At 37.5% G+C, this 20196-nt stretch overlaps 1 protein-coding gene and 1 long non-coding RNA gene across 5 annotated transcripts; one reads left to right on the forward strand and one right to left on the reverse strand.

The window, feature by feature from the left end:
• Positions 1-252: 252 nt before the first annotated feature.
• Positions 253-13407, reverse strand: GORAB (golgin, RAB6 interacting). Of its 4 annotated transcripts, none has more exons than XM_087960957.1 (5): positions 13274-13407; positions 11270-11523; positions 10385-10486; positions 2251-2391; positions 253-1456 (listed from the first exon to the last, which is right to left on the reverse strand). In XM_087960957.1, exons 3-5 carry the CDS (start codon positions 10438-10440, stop codon positions 1099-1101), a joined length of 555 nt encoding a protein of 184 aa, XP_087817083.1. In that variant the 5' UTR covers positions 10441-10486; positions 11270-11523; positions 13274-13407; the 3' UTR covers positions 253-1098. The 4 variants fall into 4 exon arrangements, with proteins under 4 accessions (XP_087817083.1, XP_087817081.1, XP_087817082.1 ...); XM_087960955.1 differs by having other exon boundaries at positions 11274-11523; positions 13274-13401; XM_087960956.1 differs by lacking the exon at positions 13274-13407 and adding an exon at positions 12139-12279 and having other exon boundaries at positions 11274-11523.
• A 121-nt stretch (positions 13408-13528) lies between these two features.
• On the forward strand, positions 13529-16188 carry LOC148131334 (uncharacterized). Its single transcript, XR_015748736.1, has 2 exons — positions 13529-13651; positions 13746-16188. It is a non-coding gene; the product is annotated as an uncharacterized LOC148131334 (long non-coding RNA).
• The last annotated feature ends 4008 nt before the right edge of the window (positions 16189-20196 follow it).

The following is a 20196-nucleotide window of genomic DNA, read 5'->3' on the forward strand; positions in this document are numbered from 1 at the left end:
CTGGTAACAACTGCAATGGCTCTTAACATGAATTAATTTGTTTTACGGCTAGGCTATGGCTAGGCATAGAGAAGATACAGGTAATACAAAAAAAGCTATACTGTATTTGCCTTTACAATTCTTAACCACAACATTTTCGTTTTTAAAAACAAGAATATTAACAATTTTCTATGAAATCATTTTAGTGCACATGACAAGTCTTTGATGTAACTCTGAAGTCCAATAATTGTTGGCAATACAAGAAAAATCCAATTTTTAAAAATGGGAACATTTTTATTGAAATTTGGCATGTGCTGATTATACAAGGACAAAGGATTAGCGCTTCAACAATACATGAATGGTAGAGAAACATGCAAAAATGAATAAAATAAAAAGGTGAAATAATGAAATCACTAGAGAATCTTGAGAATCCAGATATGAGTTTAAAAGTGTTTTGATATCCATTTATTGAATGGTTATTTATATTTCAATAATAATATATTTAAAATATTGGAAGGTATTTCCCTTTTTATTGCTCAATAATTAGGTATACCTAATTATAAATTAGGTATAAACATAACTAATTAATGGCCCAACCATTTTTTTACAGAATCACTAACAAGAATAGAAAATATTTTCAGATTTTCTCCTGATTTGCTCAACCTTGTCCTTTTCTACTCATTTATGAGCACTGAAAAATGAGTTACTTAATAGAGTGTATCTAAGCAAATAATGTAGGATTTAATGATAATTTCATGTAAGATATACACAATTCCTTATTCCTACTGACATGATGCTTTGAACTTTAAATATTATGTAGGTAACATTATCCTTTCCCCTTCATAAGGGATCCCATGCAGGTTTCTCAGTGAAAAGGAAGACAGTAAGCAGGAAAGAGAGATAATTTGTACATATAATACACACGCATATGCACTTGTACTCTGATAATAATACAGACTAGAAAACTGCACAGATTCAGAGGCTTCTTGTCATTATATGCCAGTGCTCCTTATTACTCCAAATATCAAAAATAATGTTATCAGACATGTTCTGGATGAATCATAATTTCTTTCAGAAACAGAGTTTACTGTGTGACTTTGGTCATCTGTATGGGAACTTCTAAGCTGCTCCATTAATGTTTCTAAAGTTGTCATTTTCATGTCCTTTACTTAAAGTCTGGGAATCTGTACACTGCACATCAACCTGGGCAAGCTTTTGTGTCTCAATCTCTTGCCTTCTAGCTTCTGTTTCCTGCTGTTGCAACATTTGCTCTACTTCTACCTCCAGTTCCAGGTTCTCTTCATCAGCTTCTACTTCCAGTTCTTTCATTAACTCCTCCAATTTCTTTGCCTTTCGGAGTTCATTTTGCTGTATGATTGTGCTCAAGTGCTCTGCAAGTTGTTCTTTCACTTCTGTTTTCTTTTGGAGATCCAGCTTTGCAGTCACATATTCTGATTCTGCTTTATCATAACGCTTTCTGAAAAAAATAATGTATGTTTACTTTTACAGTGTTTTAGCAGGAATAATTCTAACAAGGTCGGAGAAAGGCTTGCATCAAATTAATAGCAAAGCTAACAGAGGAAAGGCCAATAGTAGCAGGGATGGGATAGTGGGATTTCCATTGAGCTTCAGTAGAAGACTCGCACTTTTAAAAGTCTGACATCCTTTTAGCCACTCTGTTATAAAAACCTGAATGGTTACTGAGAGGTAGAAAGTACTGCCAGGGGCAGAATTTTGCATTGGTATTGCTGCAATTGGCATACTCCATTTCTTGTTTGCTTGCTGTATCTCTTACTGGAAGCCAATTTTTTAAATTGGCAGTTTGCATATTACAAATCAAGACATAAAAACCTAAAGATATTTGAAAGTAGTCATATTTCAGTATTACAATTATCAGAGAGTAATTGAATTATTTCAACATCTATTGAATAACTTTAAAAGACCCAATTTCAACCATAATGCAAAGAAATTAGACCTGTGATCAACACAGCTTTCTTCAATTTTATTTAGGTTTTCACTGGACAGTGATGCATTATGTAATTTTTTTGAATTACTTGTGCCCACAGGGTATATTAGCAAAATATATCAACAGGGCAAAGCTAACGAGCATTACAGCAGGAAATAAATTTGAAGATAATGAAAGCAGATGCTGATGAAATAATTTTTTTGGTTAAGAAAAAACTGTAATTTAAGGTAGTAAATCAAACAATACTACTATTAGGAAGAAAAATAGTAATAAGTTGACATTATTCCTCAATTTTTAGTCCTTACCGAGCACATGAATATTCCAAGCTTGCCTGGTCAATCCTATTTCTTAGGATCCCAATATCAGCAGATACCATGTCGTCTAAAGCTTGGAGCTGCTTTTGAATCCGCTTTAATTTAACTGTTTCAGCCTGAGTTCTTTTAGATCTGGGGAAGAAACACATAAATGCATTTGACCTGTACTTATAAACAACTATGCTTTTAAATAGAAGATACGGTTGCCTGATAAAGCCAGACAAAAATTTTGTTTGTTCTTTTATAGTAAATTACAAAAGCAGACTCTATTTCCAGAGAGGGAAGAGAGATTCCCAAGAAACTCTATTCTTTTTTCCTAATAAAAGCTTGAGCTATAGGAAAACATTTTAAAAAACAGAAATTGTGCTTATTTTTTTTTTAATTTTTATTCTTTAAAAACAAAAAATACAAAAATCTCATTTCCATTAACAGTTATTGTGTCATTGTATATACATGTTTCTTATTTTGTGACTATACATTATTTTTATCCTTATCCTTCACCCATTCATACCACTTCTCTCTCCCATGTCACATAGTATTCTCGATCCTCTTTCCCTTTCAGTTCCATTAGTGAATTTATCTAGTTCAGCACAGTCCATTATTTTCTGAATCAAAACTTCATCTGGTGGTATTTTATCACTCTTCCAATTTTGTGCTAACGTGATTCTTGCTGCAGTTAAGATGTGTACAATAAGGTATCTTTTATCTTTACTCAAATTCCCTTTAATCATACCTACTAAAAATATTTCAGGTTCCAATTTCAATTTATATTTTGTAATCTCAAAAAGCCATCTCTGTATTTTCTTCCAGTATTTTTTGAGCTCTATACATTGCCACCACATACGGAAAAATGTTCCTTTCTTTTGTTTGCAGCATTCTTTTATTTTTTAAGTTTATCCACTCCTTAACCCATAGTAAAATTGGTTGCTTGATAATATGTTTTCCATTTTGGGAGTCCAAGGCCACCTCTGGTTCTACTATCTTGTAACGTTTTCAATTTTATTCGTGCTTTTCCCCCCATCCATATAAATTTCATTACTGTCCTATCTAATTACTGAAAAAATTTCTTATCCAATTTTATAGGTATTGTTTGAAAATAGTATAATATTTTCGGTAGTATGTTCATTTTTATGGCTGCTATTCGGCCTAATAGTGATAGTTGTAATTTTCCCCAATTGGCCAGGTCTTTCTTTATCTGTAAAAGTAATTTCATATAATTATCCTCTTTTATGGAAGAGCATCTTCCTGTTAACCAAATTCCTAGATATTTAAGTTTTTTGACACTTTGTAATCCCAATTTCCTTTCCAATTCTTTTTTTTTTTTTACTTTCTATCAAGTTTTTGGTTATTACTTTTGTTTTACCTTTATTAATTTTTAGTCCTGCTACCGCCCCATATTCTTCTAATTCTTGAATTAGATAAGTCCCTGACTCCATTGGATCTTCCACAAAAAACACTAAGCAAATGCCTGTACTTTATATTCTTCTTTTTTGCTCTTCAGTCCAATTATCTCCTTTCTTTGTCTAATCTGATTTAAAAGCACTTCGATGGTCAAGATAAAAAGCAGAGGCGACATTGGACATCCCTGCCTAACACCTTTCATAATCTTAAAGTTTTCAGTAATCTCCCCATTTATAATTACCCTAGCTTTTTGGTTCGAATAAATTGTGCCAATCATTTTCTTGAATTTAGATCCAAATCCCATGTTTTCGACCTGTTGGATCAAGAACTGCCAGCTGAGATTGTCGAAGGCCTTCTGAGCATCCAAGAAAATCAACGCTGCCTGCTTTCCCGGGTGGGCCTCATAGTATTCTAATACATTTAATACTATCCTTGTATTGTTCCTTATCTGTCCAGAAGGTAGAAAGCCGTTCTGGTCAATATGAATAAGTTCATTTAATATAATTTTTAATCTTTCCGACATTATTGTTGCGAATATTTTATAGTCTGCGTTCAGGAGTGAGATTGGTCTATAATTTTTAATCTGTTTGTGATCTAAATCTTCTTTAGGAATTAGTGAGATATTCGCATCTCTCCATGAATCGGGTAATTTGGCAAAGTCTAATACCTCATTGTACACATCTAACATCACTGGTTCAAGACATTCATAAATACACTTATATAGTTCTGCTGGAAGACCATCCGGCCCTGGCGTCTTATTATTTTTCTGCCTTTCAACCACCCTTTTCAATTCCATGATTATTATTTCTTTATTTAATATCTCTTTCTGTTCCTCTTTAATTTCTGGGAGACCTTTCCTTTTCAAATATTGTTCTATATTCTCAGGGTTTATTCCATCCTCCCTATATAGTTGTTCGAAATATTTTTGTACTATTTTCTTTTTCTCTGTCATTCGATATTCTAATTTTCCATCATCATCCTCCAATTCTTGTATCAGCCTTCTTTCTCTTTCTAATCTTAATTTATGGGCTAACCACCTCTCTGGTTTATTTGCATGTTCAAAAAAATCTGTTTTGCCCTTTTCATCTCTTTAACTCTCTCTTCCTGATTTATAATGTTCAATTTATGCCTAGTAAGAATCATCTCTCTCATTTTTTCATCCTGTGTTTTTTTTCTACTTTTTTATCCTGTGTTTTTTTTCTACTTTCTAGGTCTTTAACCTCCTCCTGTAATTTATCCTGATTTTGCCATCTTTCCTTATTCCTTTTCGCTGTATATGCTGTTACCAGCCCCTTCAAGACTGCCTTTGCTGTATCCCATATATTCCGTAATGATGTTTGCTCCACTGTATTTTCCTTAAAAAAAAGTTCCATTTCTTTCTTAATTTTCTCTACAAAATCTTTCTCCTTTAAAATTTGGGGATTAAGTATCCACCTTCTACTCTTCCTTTTCCTTCCTTTCCAAATTATTTTTAATGGATTATGATCATACATTTGTCATAATCTCTATCGAATCTAGTTGGTATCCTAGTTCTGCGTTCATCCACGCCATGTCTAATCTAGACCACGATTTGTGTGGGTTAGAGTAGAACGTGAATTCTTTTCTCCCCAAATTTATTCTCCTCCATTGATCTATCAAATTTAGTTCCTGTGTCATATTGAAAAAGGATCTGGGCAAAATTTTCCTTTTCTTTTGTTCTTTGCATTACTAAAATAATCCTTCCTTATATCTACTACGGCATTAAGATCTCCCACAATGCATACATTATCTTGTCCCATCTCAATGATTCTCTCATGTAAATCTTTATTGACTTTGGTTGTCATTCGGCGCATAAACTGTAACTAATAACATTGACTTGTACCCTAATTCTAGTTCAAATATCAAAATTCTCCCTTGTGGGTCTACGTATTTTTCTACTGCCTTAATTTCTTTTTTAACATATACCGCTATCCCTTTCTGTTTTTGATCTGCCAGGGCTACAAATAACCTAATTTAGGATATTCTAAACATTTCCAAAATTGTTTTTTAATATGAACTTCTTGCAGGCATACTATTTCTAATTTCTGTTTGTCTAATCTAGATAGTATCTGTTTCCTTTTAATGGGTGAGTTTAGACCATTTTTGTTTAACGATAATAGCTTCATTTCTGTTTCTGTCTTTCTACTTGTGGGATATTATCTGTCTTCTGTTAATTCTAGTCTCTTGTTGCGGGCGTGTTCTTAATGTTCTCCTCCTTGTTCTCTTCTTCTTGTTCTAGGCCTCCTATATCTTGCTGTTGTTGTTGTTCTTGGCTTTCTGTCTCTAGCTCCTCTCTACCGCTGCTTTCTTCTTCTGTTCCTCCAATCTACTCATAGAAATCTTGCGCCTTGTCTAAGTTATCTATCCTGATCCTCTTTTCCTGCCATGTTACCAACAAGCCTTCTGGAATTAACCATTGAAACATTATGTTCTTCTGGGTGAGTTGTGTTGCCAAAAACTTAGAGTCTTTTTTCTGTTCACGCACCTTCTTGGGAACCTGTTTCAGAGTTTACACTTCTTTATCTTTATAAATGAATGGTTCGTCTCGCGTTATCTTGTATATTATGTCACATACTTGTTTCCTGGCAAATCGCATGTGGACTTCCCTGGGTAACCTGTTACATTGAGCGTAACTCATTTGAACTCTATAGGCCTCGTTGATTTCTAGCAGGATCTCTCAGGTCTCCCCTTGTAAAGCTGGTGCAAATAATTCTGCCATAAGCACATTCAGATCTTCATCTCTACTTTCAATGATATTTTGAAACCTCAAGTAATAGGCAGCGCGGTCCATCTCTAGGTGTATAATCTGTTCTTCTAATCTTTTGTTTATTGTCATCATCCTGTTGTCCATTAGTTCCAGTTTCTTTTCATTTTGTACCGTTCTAAGTTCCACCTCTTCTAGTTTCTGCTCATTCTTTTGCATTGTTTGCTGTATAGTATCAAATTTGTCTTCTAATTTATTAATATTGCCTTTCAATTCCATATGATTTTGCGAAATATTCTCTTGCGTTTCTGTTCTTGCATTTTAAGCATAGTTTCTTGAGTGGTCATTAACGAAGCCTATATTGTTTGCATATTGGCCACAGTTTGTTTTTCTGCCCCTGACATCCCCTCAATCACCTTTTGACCTGCAGGTGATGTAATTATCAATGTTCGACTGATTGTTGTCTTCTTTGCTGTTCTCCAGGCTGATGTCATGGCACTTGTCTTATTTTCAAGCTCTATTTATTTCAACTTATTTTATTATCTCCTTTACAATATATTTTAAACTAATCTCTTACTTTCAATTTGTTCTTCTTTTCAAATCTCTTTAATCTAATTATACAGAATTAGCACCACTTATTATCCCTTTCTCTATCTCAAAGTCAATATCACTACATATCTAACAATATCCTACTCGGACAAAGCCCTCCTGCCTTTCCTTATGCACAAAGTATTAAATTTATTCTTTTTTCCTTTTATCTATAATAAAAGGGGGAATCTAATTTCTGTTTACATATAATCACCTAGATATACACTCCCCTTAATCTCTTAATATTGTAATCAAAACTTATTTATCACCAATTTCCTTAATTCAATACGCAATACTTAATCAAAGTAATTATAACCTCAAATATCACCCCAATAGAGAAGGAAAGACAAAAAAGCCCCCCCCCACCTTTTACTTTCTTAATTCACTTTTAACTTAGAGCAATAATCCAGTAGCCAGGTATTTGTCAATTGAAAGATCTATATCTGCATGTATCTCTATATATCTTACTCAAGCACCCCTTTTCTATTTCTTTCTATACACAATGTATTGTAGTTTCTCCATTATACAATAAAAGAGGGGTCAAGGTTTAGGTTCTCTATACTCACAACAATATATATTCTTCTTAAACTCTTAATATCCTACTCTAAGATTATTTATCACTATGTTCCTTAACCCAATAATCCGTATTTAGTCAAGATAACTATACCATCAAGTTATTTCAAACTAAAGAAGGAAAAAGCTTCCTTTTTGATTTCTTATAACCACAATCACCTTAAGACAGTGCTCTAATAGACAAATACATTCAAATCATACGAGTCATACAGATCATGTTAATCATATAAATCAAACTTATATTTCAATACCAGCCTATTTTAAAGTTTACAGTTCACATATATCACTCAGTTTCCCTTTTCTTTTCTCTCCAATCTTACCATCTCAGTCCAAACCGTTTTCCACTCTCTTCTCTCTTCCGCTTTGTCTTTCTACTACTCCCTCCAAGTCTCTCTCTTTATAAGTCCACTCGTACCTTCTCCGTTTCTTTCCAATCCTCCTTCATCATCTCTTTCAGCCCACTCTCTGCCAAATTGTCTTCTTCTCCGCTCCCATTAATGTCCTGCCATCTCCTTCCGCTTGAAAATTGCTCAGTCACTCTTTTCTCCATGCCTCGCCTTTCTCACCTCCGTCGTCCCGACTTTCCTTCTGATCCTTTCAACGTCTCTCCACTTCCACTTCACCTCCTCCTTCCAAGACTTTCTTTTCTTTCCTTCGTATTGCTCTCACATCCCGATTGGATTTCACTTTCTCCTTCTCCGCTCGCCACATGGGTCTCATAATCGCCCTCCGTCCAAGAAGCAGAGAGAAGTCAATCGTCTCTCCCTTATCACCTTCTTTTCGCCACCTCCTCCTCTGGCTTCCCTGGATTTTCTTCTTCTCCCACCAGTTCTTGTCTTATTTCAATCTCCACCTTTCAGCTTCCTAGAACTATTCACTTCCAACATATACCCCGTCTCCTTCAGTCTCTTTCCATTTGTAAAAAGTGCTGAATCACAGCTCTTTCTTACTGTCTCGCCGCCTGTACTATGGGGTTATCCCCCCTCATTGGAGCTTTTTTTCCCTCGGAAACAAGTTCAAACGTACTTTTGGCAAATCATCACGGATGCAACTTTGGGATTTTAACTTCAATGACACTTTCTGTTGATAATCTTCTCACTTCCTCCTCATTCATGGTTCAGCCATGGCCTCGGGTCTGCCATAATAAAATGACAGACACTTTCACTTCGGGTTTTCAGGGGTTTCCCTTCTTGCCGGCTGGCGATCGCGTTTCGCCTTGCCGTCTTCCAGGCTTCCCCTCTCCTCCGCTTGGCTCTCCAGGCTCCTCACGCCCTGAAGGGTCCCCAAAAGTGAAAAATGGGATCCAGAGATGAAGACCGCTCTCCCTTCACCCTTTCACTAAGGCATCACCGCCAGAAGCTCCCAGACATTGTGCTTAAAATAGACATCAGTTTAATAAATTTCATATCCCCTGCCAAATCATATACTTACTTCTAACAAATCAATTTAAAATATGAGAAAAGTTTTACTACAAGCATCTGAAACTCAAAATTGGAAAACTAAATGCCTTTATCATGCTTGACACCACAATTCCAGCACTCACTGAACAGCATTACATATTCCCACCAGCTTCCATTTATGCTGCATCATTCTCCTGAAAGGATGTCTATTATTCTCAAGAGAATTTTTTAACAAAATGTATTCAAGGCCACATATCCATTTGCAAGAAGAAAAGCAGCCAGCAATTTTCAACCTGGATTTTCCAAGGGTAACTTTGGGAAAGGAAACCTGCTCCATTTTAGATGTTCTGAATTAGAACTCATGCCATCATTTGCCACTGCCTATGGTGGTTAGGACTCATGGTAAAAGTCTCAAGGTACATGAACAAAAACAGTTTGAGGACCCCTTATGAAACTAATGGGATTATATTTTCCAGTGTCTTTATCTGATTTGCATACTACTTGAATGTAGCTAACTACCGTGTTTCTCCAACAATACGGCCTCCACCAATAGGAAGGCCCAGCATGATTTCTAAGCATGAGGTGAAGTTAAGCCCCGCCCCTAAAATTTAGGCCTATTCAAACCATGCTTTTCCCCACCATTTCTCACATCGTTTGTTAGAACTACATGAGGTGAAGAGAAATGGGCAGGGGAAGGGCGGGGGGGATGGGGAGAAAACTTGCCTTTAGGCAGGTAGCCTAGGCTAGAATACCCCAATAGCCGATAGAAGCTCCCGAAGGCAGAGTCCCCAGCCACTTCAGGGCATGGCATGGCTACCCGTGTCCCCTCGCCTTTAGGGCAGTCTCTTTCGGGCGATGGAAGCTCCCCAAATGCAGTCACCAGCTACTTCAATCCACCGGTAGAAGCGGCCTGCGAGGGGAGTGTGTGGCACACACACACTCGCGAGGCCGCTTCACCGGCCGATTGAAGTAGATGGTGACTGCATTTGGGGAGCTTCCATTGCCCGAAAGAGACTGCCTAAAGACGAGGGGACATGGGCAGCCACGCCTCGCCCTGAAGCGGCTGGGGACTCTGCCTTCAGGGAGCTTTCATCGGCCGATAGAAGCGGCCTCGCAGCGAGGTACGTGCGTATGGGCCACTCTAGGTGGGGGAGGAAATTAAGTCACCCCCGAAAAGACAGCCTACCCGTTTTTTCAGGGGTCAAAAAAAAAAAAGGCCCGGCCTTATTTTGTGAGAAACACGGTATTCAGGCAGCTAACTTTAAAAAAATAGTTACACAGTAACTTAAAATTAAGACTATTTAAATAAAACCTCGACAAGACTTTTAATTTCTATCATATTTAAAGAAGGAGGGCTGCAAAATAGAATGAAGTGGACTTGATTAACTAATATAGAATACAAAATGTGCACTGTTTTTTTTCCAGCTATAAGACCCCATACCTTTCAGCAATTGCTTTAGCAAGGAAAGCCTTTTTGCGTTTATTTTTTTCTTCCATCAGTTTCTGTTCTTGTTGAAGGATTTCCCACCGAGACTTCTCCTGCCTGAACAATAACAAAATAAAAGAATCAATAAATAATTCTATTCCTTTTTGTCTCTTTATTTATATGGCCACTCATCTCATAAGAAACTCTGGGCAAAATACAGCAAATTTCTTAAACTAGTCTTTGTAATAAATAATTGTTGATATATCTAACATTTTTTTCAACATTTGAAAAATCCCAAGAAATTTTCCATTGCTAAGCCTGGATTCAAAGTCAGGTCTCTTAGATATACTTCGGATCTTAGTTATCCTCCCTAAAAATTCCTGCATTCCTCAAGAAGGCTACATGATCAAATAGTATGGATGTGAGAAAGGACAAGTGTTACAAGATCCAAAAGACAGAAAATCTATAAATTACACAGATTAGGGCCCTCAGAGTAATCTTAAATAGAAGTAGCACATAGCGTCATACTTCTGGATATAATTTCCTTCGACTTCTATAGGTATGCCCTCTCTGCAAATGAGGAGCCTTTGAAGGTCAAACTAAAACCTCAGGAAAGGTCACATACAGCAATCACAGAATAATTATTCCTAGTTGACAAAGTCTCGACTAGTTAATGATGATTCTACAGAGGCAGGTGGCCTGACATTATAGAAAACATAGAATTCATCAGGTGTAGTACACTAGACAAAATATTCCAAAACAAAAAGAGAAAGTTTAGAAAGTTCTTGTTACCTAATACCCTAAAACCACTGAAAAATATGTGCATGTCAGTTTACTATAAAAATCTCCAATTAAATTATCAGGGATGGTAAAATTCTTGCAATGTTATCACAGACTTACTAACAATTCCATTTTCTTTTTCACAAGCGGATGACTTGTTGCTGCAGTTGGGTCACTATTACAAGACTGTTTAAGTCCAACTTCCACCTCTTGACTTCTGGCCTCCTGTTGCTCAACCTTCTCCAGAGGTGACAATGCTGCTCCATCTGGCAATTCCAATTTTTCTTCTATCTTCTGAGGCACCTTTTTCTGCTGCAGACGTTGGCGGCTTTTGTTTACTGAAGGCCCTTGATTCTGTTGTTTGGACAGGGGTCCTGGCAGATCAAAATAGCACAAACAGGTAGATGTTAGTTTTACACAGCTGAAAAAAAATCACTTCTGACAAAGAAATGTATGTGAGATCATAAGTCCTGAGTTTAGCCCTCATAAAAACTATTTAAAGTATTTTAAGTTGGCGTGGTATTAACTGATATTTAAAAATTATAAACAAACTATTGGCCCAAACTACTAAGAAACACATTTCTACAGCTCCTGCTAACATTACAAGTAGTACATAGACCTAATTTGCAATATATGGTAAACTTTCTTTAAGCCCAACAGTTCCTTGTTGCCATACTTTCATATAATCTACGAGAAGAGGATATTGCTGTACAAATGGCAGAACTTTTCCATTTTTATTCAAAAGAACTGAGATTTGCAGACCAGCACTAATTTTGGAATCAAGTCTTTTTTTCATGACAACAGTTTTTCTTTTTAAATTAATGTCAATAAAGAACATGAATCAAGGATTGGTCCTTTGCATCTTTACTCCCCACCTCTGCCCAAATAACAATACCAGTAATTTTCCCTGAATATTAGCCACAGGAATTCAGACTGATGTAAGTTGAAGTCAAAACCCATGTAGACTCTAACAAGTTATCTGTCCTTACCACTTTCCTTTGGGAAAGAAGATTCATTATATTCTTTGTTTTTGTAGGAAAATTGTTGCTTCAGCTGAGATTAAGATTGGCAGATGATGGAAAAGTCTGCAAGGTCCCAGAGACTCTCAAACTCTGGTTTCTTAAATAGGGTTTGGTCTGGGAGATTATTTAGGCCAGGGGTGTCCAACCTTGGCAACTTTAAGCCTGGAGGACTTCAACTCCCAGAATTCCCCAGCCAGTTGGCTGGGGAATTCTGGGAGTTGAAGTCCTCCAGGCTTAAAGTTGCCAAGGTTGGACACCCTGATTTAGGCCTTGGGTAAATAGTTGCTAAGAGCCCAATTCTACTCTGCCAAGGCACTTTCTTTGAAGCTCATTCTCATTCATAAACCCCTTCCCCCTCTGAGAATTTTGAGGATCTAGTAAGGGAAAGTTAATATTCTCAGGTACCTGTTTCCTTGTACTGTATAAAGCGTTACAAACTATAGAAGAGAATAGTTCTCCCTATATTATGGCATTTATTTATTAACTATATATCCCATCTTTATTCTGAATAAGTCAAAGCAACATAAACAGTGCACACTCTCCTATTTTCTCCACAACTCAGAAAGCAAATGAGCTGGGCTGAGAGTACAATCGACCCGAAGTAACCCAGCTCCTGTGCCTAAAGAAGGGCTAGCATTTATGGTCTTAGTTTCTAGTGCTGTATCTTAACCAAACCGACTCTCGGTTTGGGCTGAATCTTGCAACGACGTACTTTTACATTCATTAAAAGGGGTGGGTGGGCGCAATAATCTTGTCTTAATCCGAAATTTTGCAAATAATGCTTGTTCCCCTGCGGCAGATAAATCCAGAGACCTCCTAGTTCATCCTTGCTTTCTCTACATAACGCCCGACGCATTTTCTTAGAGAAAGCTCCTCTGAAATTAAGGGGGGGGGGGGTCTTATTCCCATTCTGGCAGACCACAGTAGCCTATGCGCCTCGCGCGTCCCCCACCCCGGGGAGATGACGTCAGAGGAGAGGAACCGTTGAGCTGCTTTGGAATCGTGGAATTCCAGCCGCTCCGGTCTCCGCCAATCCCAGCAGCCCACGCCGCTCTTCGCTTCCACGAGTGCTGCTGCTAACATCTTTCCTCGGTGGGATTACCTTTGCGATGCCCCTGAAGCTGCCGAAGCTCCTGCTCCGAGAATCCGGCCCAACCCCCTGCCATAGTGCCTCCTCCTGGCCCACTCCGCCTTCCGCTGCCACGTCTCCAAAGCCCGCCCCGCGTCTTGGGAAAATCCGGCCTTCCTTGAGGCCTCGCGCGGTTTGCTGGGCGTCTCTATACACGTGCAGTCATGGGAACGAAAGGCATATCTCTACTTAGCGGCCTCGCCTCGCTTTGGGTGGGGCGCCATATATTTATTTGCTGCTCATCTCCGAGGCAGCGATTTCGGTCCGCCTGCTGAGTCACCGAACGGGAGCGCGCCGCCGAGTATCTGATTGCGCGGCGGTGGAGCGCAACCCTGTCGCTTCTAAACTCTGGTTGGTGGTGCTAGTTTGAACGTGAGCTTGCAAGTACCGAGGTCAAGAGGGCTTAGGACCATGCTTACGCGGCCCAATTTTTCCCCATTCACAGAATACACTGGATTCACCACACCTGCTTCCCTTCAGTTCCATTGCTACCAATGCGGCTAGTAGTTGGTGGCTCAGTGTGTCACGTGGATGTAAACCCTTGTTCTGGAAGAAGAAACGACCCCGGGAGTGGCTGCTTGTACTGGATCGAAGAAGAATTTTAAATACACAAACCCTTTGGGAAGCTGAGGGACTGGTGTATAAAATGGTTGGGCGGAAAAAGTCCCACCGAGATCACTGAGGTGCAATAAAGAAAAATAGCGGCTATGACAGGTGCACTCCTGGACTGCGGCTGGAAACCTTGCAATGTTATGCTGCAAAATGACATTTGGGCTGAATTTCATCAGTTTCCATCATTACATTATGCATTAAAAATAGGGCAAAGCTGGGTTTGTTTGCATCAAAGATGCATTCTTCAAAGATGCTGCATTATTTTATCGCAGGCTTAGTGTAATTTCTGAATTCACTAATTATAAAATAGATGCAGGTAACACATTTGTTTTGAATATCAGATGGAATTCTGCCATAAATTTGAAGTCATCAGTCCTTCCTTCTTTCCTTCTCCCTCTCTCCCTCCTTCCTATGTCCACACATGGAATAAGTTGAAGAATATTTCTCTGTCTTCTGCTTTGTTTTATACATATACATACACATACATACATATATTTCCCACTACTATATTCCAGATGCTAATTTATTTCCAACTTTAGCATTCCTTTCTCATAATTAGTATGATGTATTTAGGTGCTACAATTTACCATAGCACTATTCAACTTCTGCTTTTTCTGCATTTCTGGTTGGAATAACACCACACTGTATGACTGAGCGACTTCACTTGGATTCAAATTGAAATTGTTTTATCGTATTTAGATTTTGATACACTCTTGTTAAACATTATGCTATTCCACTTATATGACTTTCGTGTCTGCAAGAGAAGATTTTATTCTCATCTGATATTTATGGCAAAAATGTTTAATTTCTCTTTGCCTCTGGGCATTATAATCAGTTGGATTTTGTGTTTTAATCCAGCCACATCATAAGCCTTTGTGCTACTTCTACTTGCCTTCTATTCTCCACCCAACAACTTGTTAATTATCTTCTAATCTGGGATGATGGTGAATGTGATTTATTTTTCAGTATCATGTTGTCATTGTGCTGATTGTGAATGGATTTGGATTTCTTGATAGACTTCTGAAGTTGTTTGACACTTCTAGTGGACTGTGTTCAGTCTTATCTCCTGTCTGTGACAGGTCATGAATTTTTTTATAAATATACACTCCCAGTGGTACAGCTCATAATGTCATTAGGAGGTAGAAGCTCCTTGATCGCTACAAGGTCAGGATCTATGAAGGGGACATCAGAGGTAATTTATTTCTAAATGTGCAGCTCTTTGAACATTTACTGGAAGCAATCATCTCAGAGCATAGGTAGGTTTATTTTGAAGGAGACACATGATGAGGGTGCAAGATAGCTAGTTAAATATATTGCAGGTCCATATAATTATGACTTCTAGATAGCAATGCAAAACTATAAATACTTGTGTGTTTAGCCTGATTCTGAAATACACATACTTGGAAGTAAACCTGACTGAGATTGCTTCAATCCTGTGAACCTTCAAATTTCCCTCCCCCTCTCATCAACATGTACAAGATCAAACTGTTATAATAATCCAGCAGGCTACAGCATAACTAATACTGCTTATGCGGCAATGTGGATCTTAATCATATGCCATCATGCCCTTCACAGTTGCACACTTGTCAGATCTGTAAAGGATTAGCAGAGGCTCTAAAGTTCTGCCATCAGAGACCTTTGAGGAATATTCATAACTGAATGACCATGTATAATCCCTGAGATTTATCTCTGAAACATTTTAACAGCTTCTGCATGACTAACACAACCCATATGTACATTCACAGTACTTTATCCTCAACAGAGAAAGAAGGTTCTGGCAGTCACACTCAATATCCTAATTACATGGTGGATATATGTTTACTTGAAAATAAGGCCAATTGATTGCTTAGAATTGTAGGTTTTCAGTCTATGCAATGTGTGTCTACTTAGAAAAACAGCTTGTTTATACTTTGTGGGGTTTTACTGTCAGATGAGCACAGTCTCAAAAATGATTTGACTGTTCCTGTTTCTAATTATTTATCTGACTGCGGATTATATTGATAGTTGATTGAGTAATACTGATTCTGTCCTAAAATAAAAATGTAAAACTCACACTGTGTAGTGCTAGGTTTATTGCTCATTTTTCTATTAATTTTCTGGGTTAGTTTATGATCTGTAGGAGCTGATGCAGTTTCAACTGTAGATTTGTTCACTTGCATGTGGTAAAGAAATAATGTTGTACTTGACATATTATTGCATTCCAACTTGTCTGTAAATGGTGAGGGTCAAAGACAATGGTTCAGCAACAATTAAAGAGCCTCCTTTTATTTCTGTTATTGTTCAGCTATTTCTGATTGTTGTGACTTGATTGACAATTTACCAGCATTGTCTGTCAGTAACTGTTTCTTTGAGTTCTCGTGAGCTAATGATCATGTCATCTGTGATAATATCTTTGCACCTGCTCTTCTGTTGGCATCTTTCTTTAATTGCCTTTGATTTTTCCTTGAATCAGGATTTTCTTCTTTTGCATTCTTATTACATATCCAAATATTGAAGCTTTATTAGTGCTTCCAATAAGTAGTCTGGTTTTACTTTATCTTATATAGAATGATTTGTTGTCCTTACAGTTGTCCTCATATCTTTGTTGTCAGTGTGATACTCTCTGTGTTGTTTAGATTTAGATGTTTCTTTATTTTAAGGCTGTCCATGAATGTGTGAACCTAGGAAGTTAGACATCTTAACTATAATCACTTTCTTCATCTATTTTTGGTAGATTAGCATTGCCTTTTGGTGTAATCTTAGTCGTTGAGTTTTTAAATGCTAAGCAGCAGATTGCTTTTGCATTCTCTTATTGTTGCTTAAAAGACATTTGTGAAATCTTCATCATTTCTGGTCATTAAAATGCAATCTCTTATTTAATGTTCCTGATCTTTATTCCATTGTTTAAAATTTCTATTTTGCCTAATTTAGCCTTTCTTATGATATGTCCAGCAAATAGTTGTTGGCGCCCTTTTTCCCATATACTGTATATTTCCCATATATACGCTATACATCTTATTTTAACTATTACTATCTTGTCTTCATATGCATTCTTCAGCCTGGCATACTCATGTATCTAATGTGCTGTGATTTACCCATTTGAAAGACATTGATTAATCAAGAAACAGAAATAGATGTCCTTTTGAAATTCCCTTACCTTTTCCATTATCCATTAGGTATTAACAGTGGGATCTCAGGTGCCTCTTTCTCTTCTAAAGTCAACTTTCATGGACTTGATATACATTTCAGGCAGAGGTTATGATGCTTGGCAACCTCATTCATGTGGCTCTATTATAGTTCTATGCATTCTGTAGGTGTACAAGGCACAGTTTTTTCCCCCTTTCATCATGTTAATTTCATCACAAGTGAATGTTGTTGTGTACTGGGTTATTATTGTTATTGGATGATTAAGTATGACTGTGATTGTGTATTGCTACTCAGTTACCTTGGCTAGACCATATCTGTTGTAATTCTTACAGAGTCAGTGGTATTAGTTCTTCTAGAAGTTTTAGTAAATCAAGCAGAAGAATAATCTATTGTGTAGATAAGCAACAATAAATTAGGATTGGGAAGAGGCTTCTCAAGCTACAATAAAAACAAGCAAGCAAAAGAAGAGTTTACTGGTTGCACTGTGTAAAGTTCCATTCTCACTGTGAAAATGTTCCCTGGTGCAAATTGTGAGTCAGACCATGGTTAACTGCCAAGGTAAAGTTCATGTGCTACAGAGTCAAACGACCACTCATGATTCAGAATTTTAATGTCAAAAAGATTCCCCCAGCATATGTAGTTGAAGTTAAGAACAGATCTGAACTGTTCAACATCACAGAAAGACAACCAGATGAGCTATGTGAAGAAATAAAAACAACCATAGTTGAAGTAGCCCAATAAAATATTACATACAAGAAGCCAACAAATTGGCCAGTTGAATATCAGAAACTACAATAGCGACTGCCATTGGTGACAGGGAAGACATGTGAAGACTAAATGCAAAGTTCCACAGAAAGAAAAGATAAAAGTACTGAGCTGAGCAATGTAAGAAACTAAAGGAAGCAGCCATGAGGTCATACAAGAGCCCTCACTTACGTGAGGAAGGCCAAAAACCCCTTTATGGCAAGAAAGGCTACAGACAAAGGATGTAATGGGAAGGAATTGCATGTCTAATAAGCACTCAGAGAAAGATGGTGGGAATATGCAAAATAACTTTACACAAACAAAAAACAAGAACAAGCCTTAAGAGAAGCTGACCTACTAGAAACAGAACCAGATATCTTGGAGGAGGTGGGCACTCAACCTCAACTTTGCCTGACTGCAATGCCCCAGGAGTTGATGGAATTCCTGCAGAGTTGCTGAGACCACTGACAACAAAAGCACTGACAACACTTTGCCAAAGTGTATGGAAGTCTGGTCAGTGGCCAAGGTATGGAAATGGTCGATATTTATCCCAGTACTGGACTTCTGGCTGTACTTCCGGTGCTATCAGAAGCAAGGACCATGAGCTCTGCGGTCCCATTCCAAGCTTGCCCCATTGGAGGGCTCCAATGGGAGCCATAGACACACTGGAGGGGTGTGAATTAAAGAGAGACCACCTAGCAGGTCGAGGGGATCTGCATCTCTCCTCCCTGACCTGGAAAACCCCCTCATCCAAAGAAGAGGTGCAGCGGCAACTAAAATGGCTGCCATGAAGGGACAGTCTGAAAACCCAAGAAAGTGCAAGGAGTGAAGAGGGACAGTCTGGAAACCCAAGACAGTGCAGGAGTGAAGAGACGGTGAATGGTGTGTGAACTGGGTGAGAGAATACTTTTAAATGTAACCCTGACAAGAAGACCCAGAAAAGAGGACTCATAATTCTTAAAGTGGCAGCGACCTAACACTGGAAGTAAAGCAAAGGAAAGGAAGAAAATTGTAAATCTGTTAAAAATATAGAAAATTGGATTCTTTGATTGGACAGACATCGGCTTTGGATAGGCATTTTTAAAATGCTGTAATCTATTAAAAAAACAAAATAACGTTTATTTTCAGAAAATATTAGTTTGATGAGAAAGACAAAAATAAAAAGTGAAAACTGATTTAAGAGTGTCACCTACTGTCAAAGGAAGACACTTCAGATCCCTAAAGTTTTGATAAGATCTGGTTTAAGAAGAATTAAGAGAACTTTATTATTAAAAGACCTCTGAAAGCTATAATATAAGATTCAATTGGTGGAGGAATTTATGAAGGTTTTACCCTTGGACTATTTAAAAGAACAGAATAATTACTTTTAGGACATAAAGACTCCTCGACATTGGATTTTTCGTCTGAAAAGTGACTGGTTTGAATAAAGGACTGTTGGACAATTGGACAGAAAGAAATAGCACAAACAAAAACAAAGATGTGGAATTTGCAAAGAAATTGCATTGGAATTTCAGGATATAAAAGATACGTTGGCAAGAAGATTGGAGGGCATTTTGAATAAAATACAGAGCATGGAAGTAGATCTGGAAATGGAGACACAAATGACAGAAAGAAAGCAGAAGATCCAGGAAGAGGAAGAGCCAATCGGAAGACTAGCCAGAAAGACTTAACAGAGAAAGCAACAAACAAAAAGAAATGATAAAAAGGAAACAAAAATAAAAATGATAATGATTGATGTAATAAAACAAGGGGAGAGTACTTTAAGGGAAGTCAAACCGGAGTTGGAATTGCAGGGAAATTTTTTTTGGAGAAAGATAGGGGTAAGAGTAGATAATTTGAACATGAGACAGTGGAATATAGTAGAGAGAGGAATATTCAAGAGGAATGGTCAAGAATTGATAGAGATGAAAATGTAAGAGGAATATGGGAGACAAGCTAAGAAGCGATTAACTAAAGCTTCAATGCAAGTGAGAGATGATGGGGGAAGAGATTATGATTCGACATAAACGTGTGTACTGAAGGGGTGGAGAGGGGATGGACGTTGTTTGAACAAAACTAAATTTCATTTCATTTACATTAAATGTAAGTAAAATCATTAGTAATTACAATGCCAGTTATATACAAGTAGTCCTCAATTTATGATCATAATGGAGTCTTTCCATTATAGTTGTAAAAGAACAGTTTTTCCCCGAAAGCCATCACTCTGCTAAATAAATAATTCCCTCAACACCGTTCAACTATTACAAAGTCTACACTACTATTACTGTTAATCTCATCACTCCTTATCACCCATCCCCTCCCACTTGTGATTGTAGGACTGTAACTTTGTTGCTTGTATCCTTACGATTTATATTGACTGTTTCCTAGTATGATTGATTGCTGATTGTACCCTATGACTATCATTAAGTGTTGTA

The sequence above is a fragment of the Notechis scutatus genome, chromosome 3 (genome assembly GCF_049901735.1).
Source record: "Notechis scutatus isolate UNSWTSFEM ecotype Mainland chromosome 3, rNotScu1.2, whole genome shotgun sequence".
Lineage (NCBI taxonomy): Eukaryota > Metazoa > Chordata > Lepidosauria > Squamata > Elapidae > Notechis > Notechis scutatus.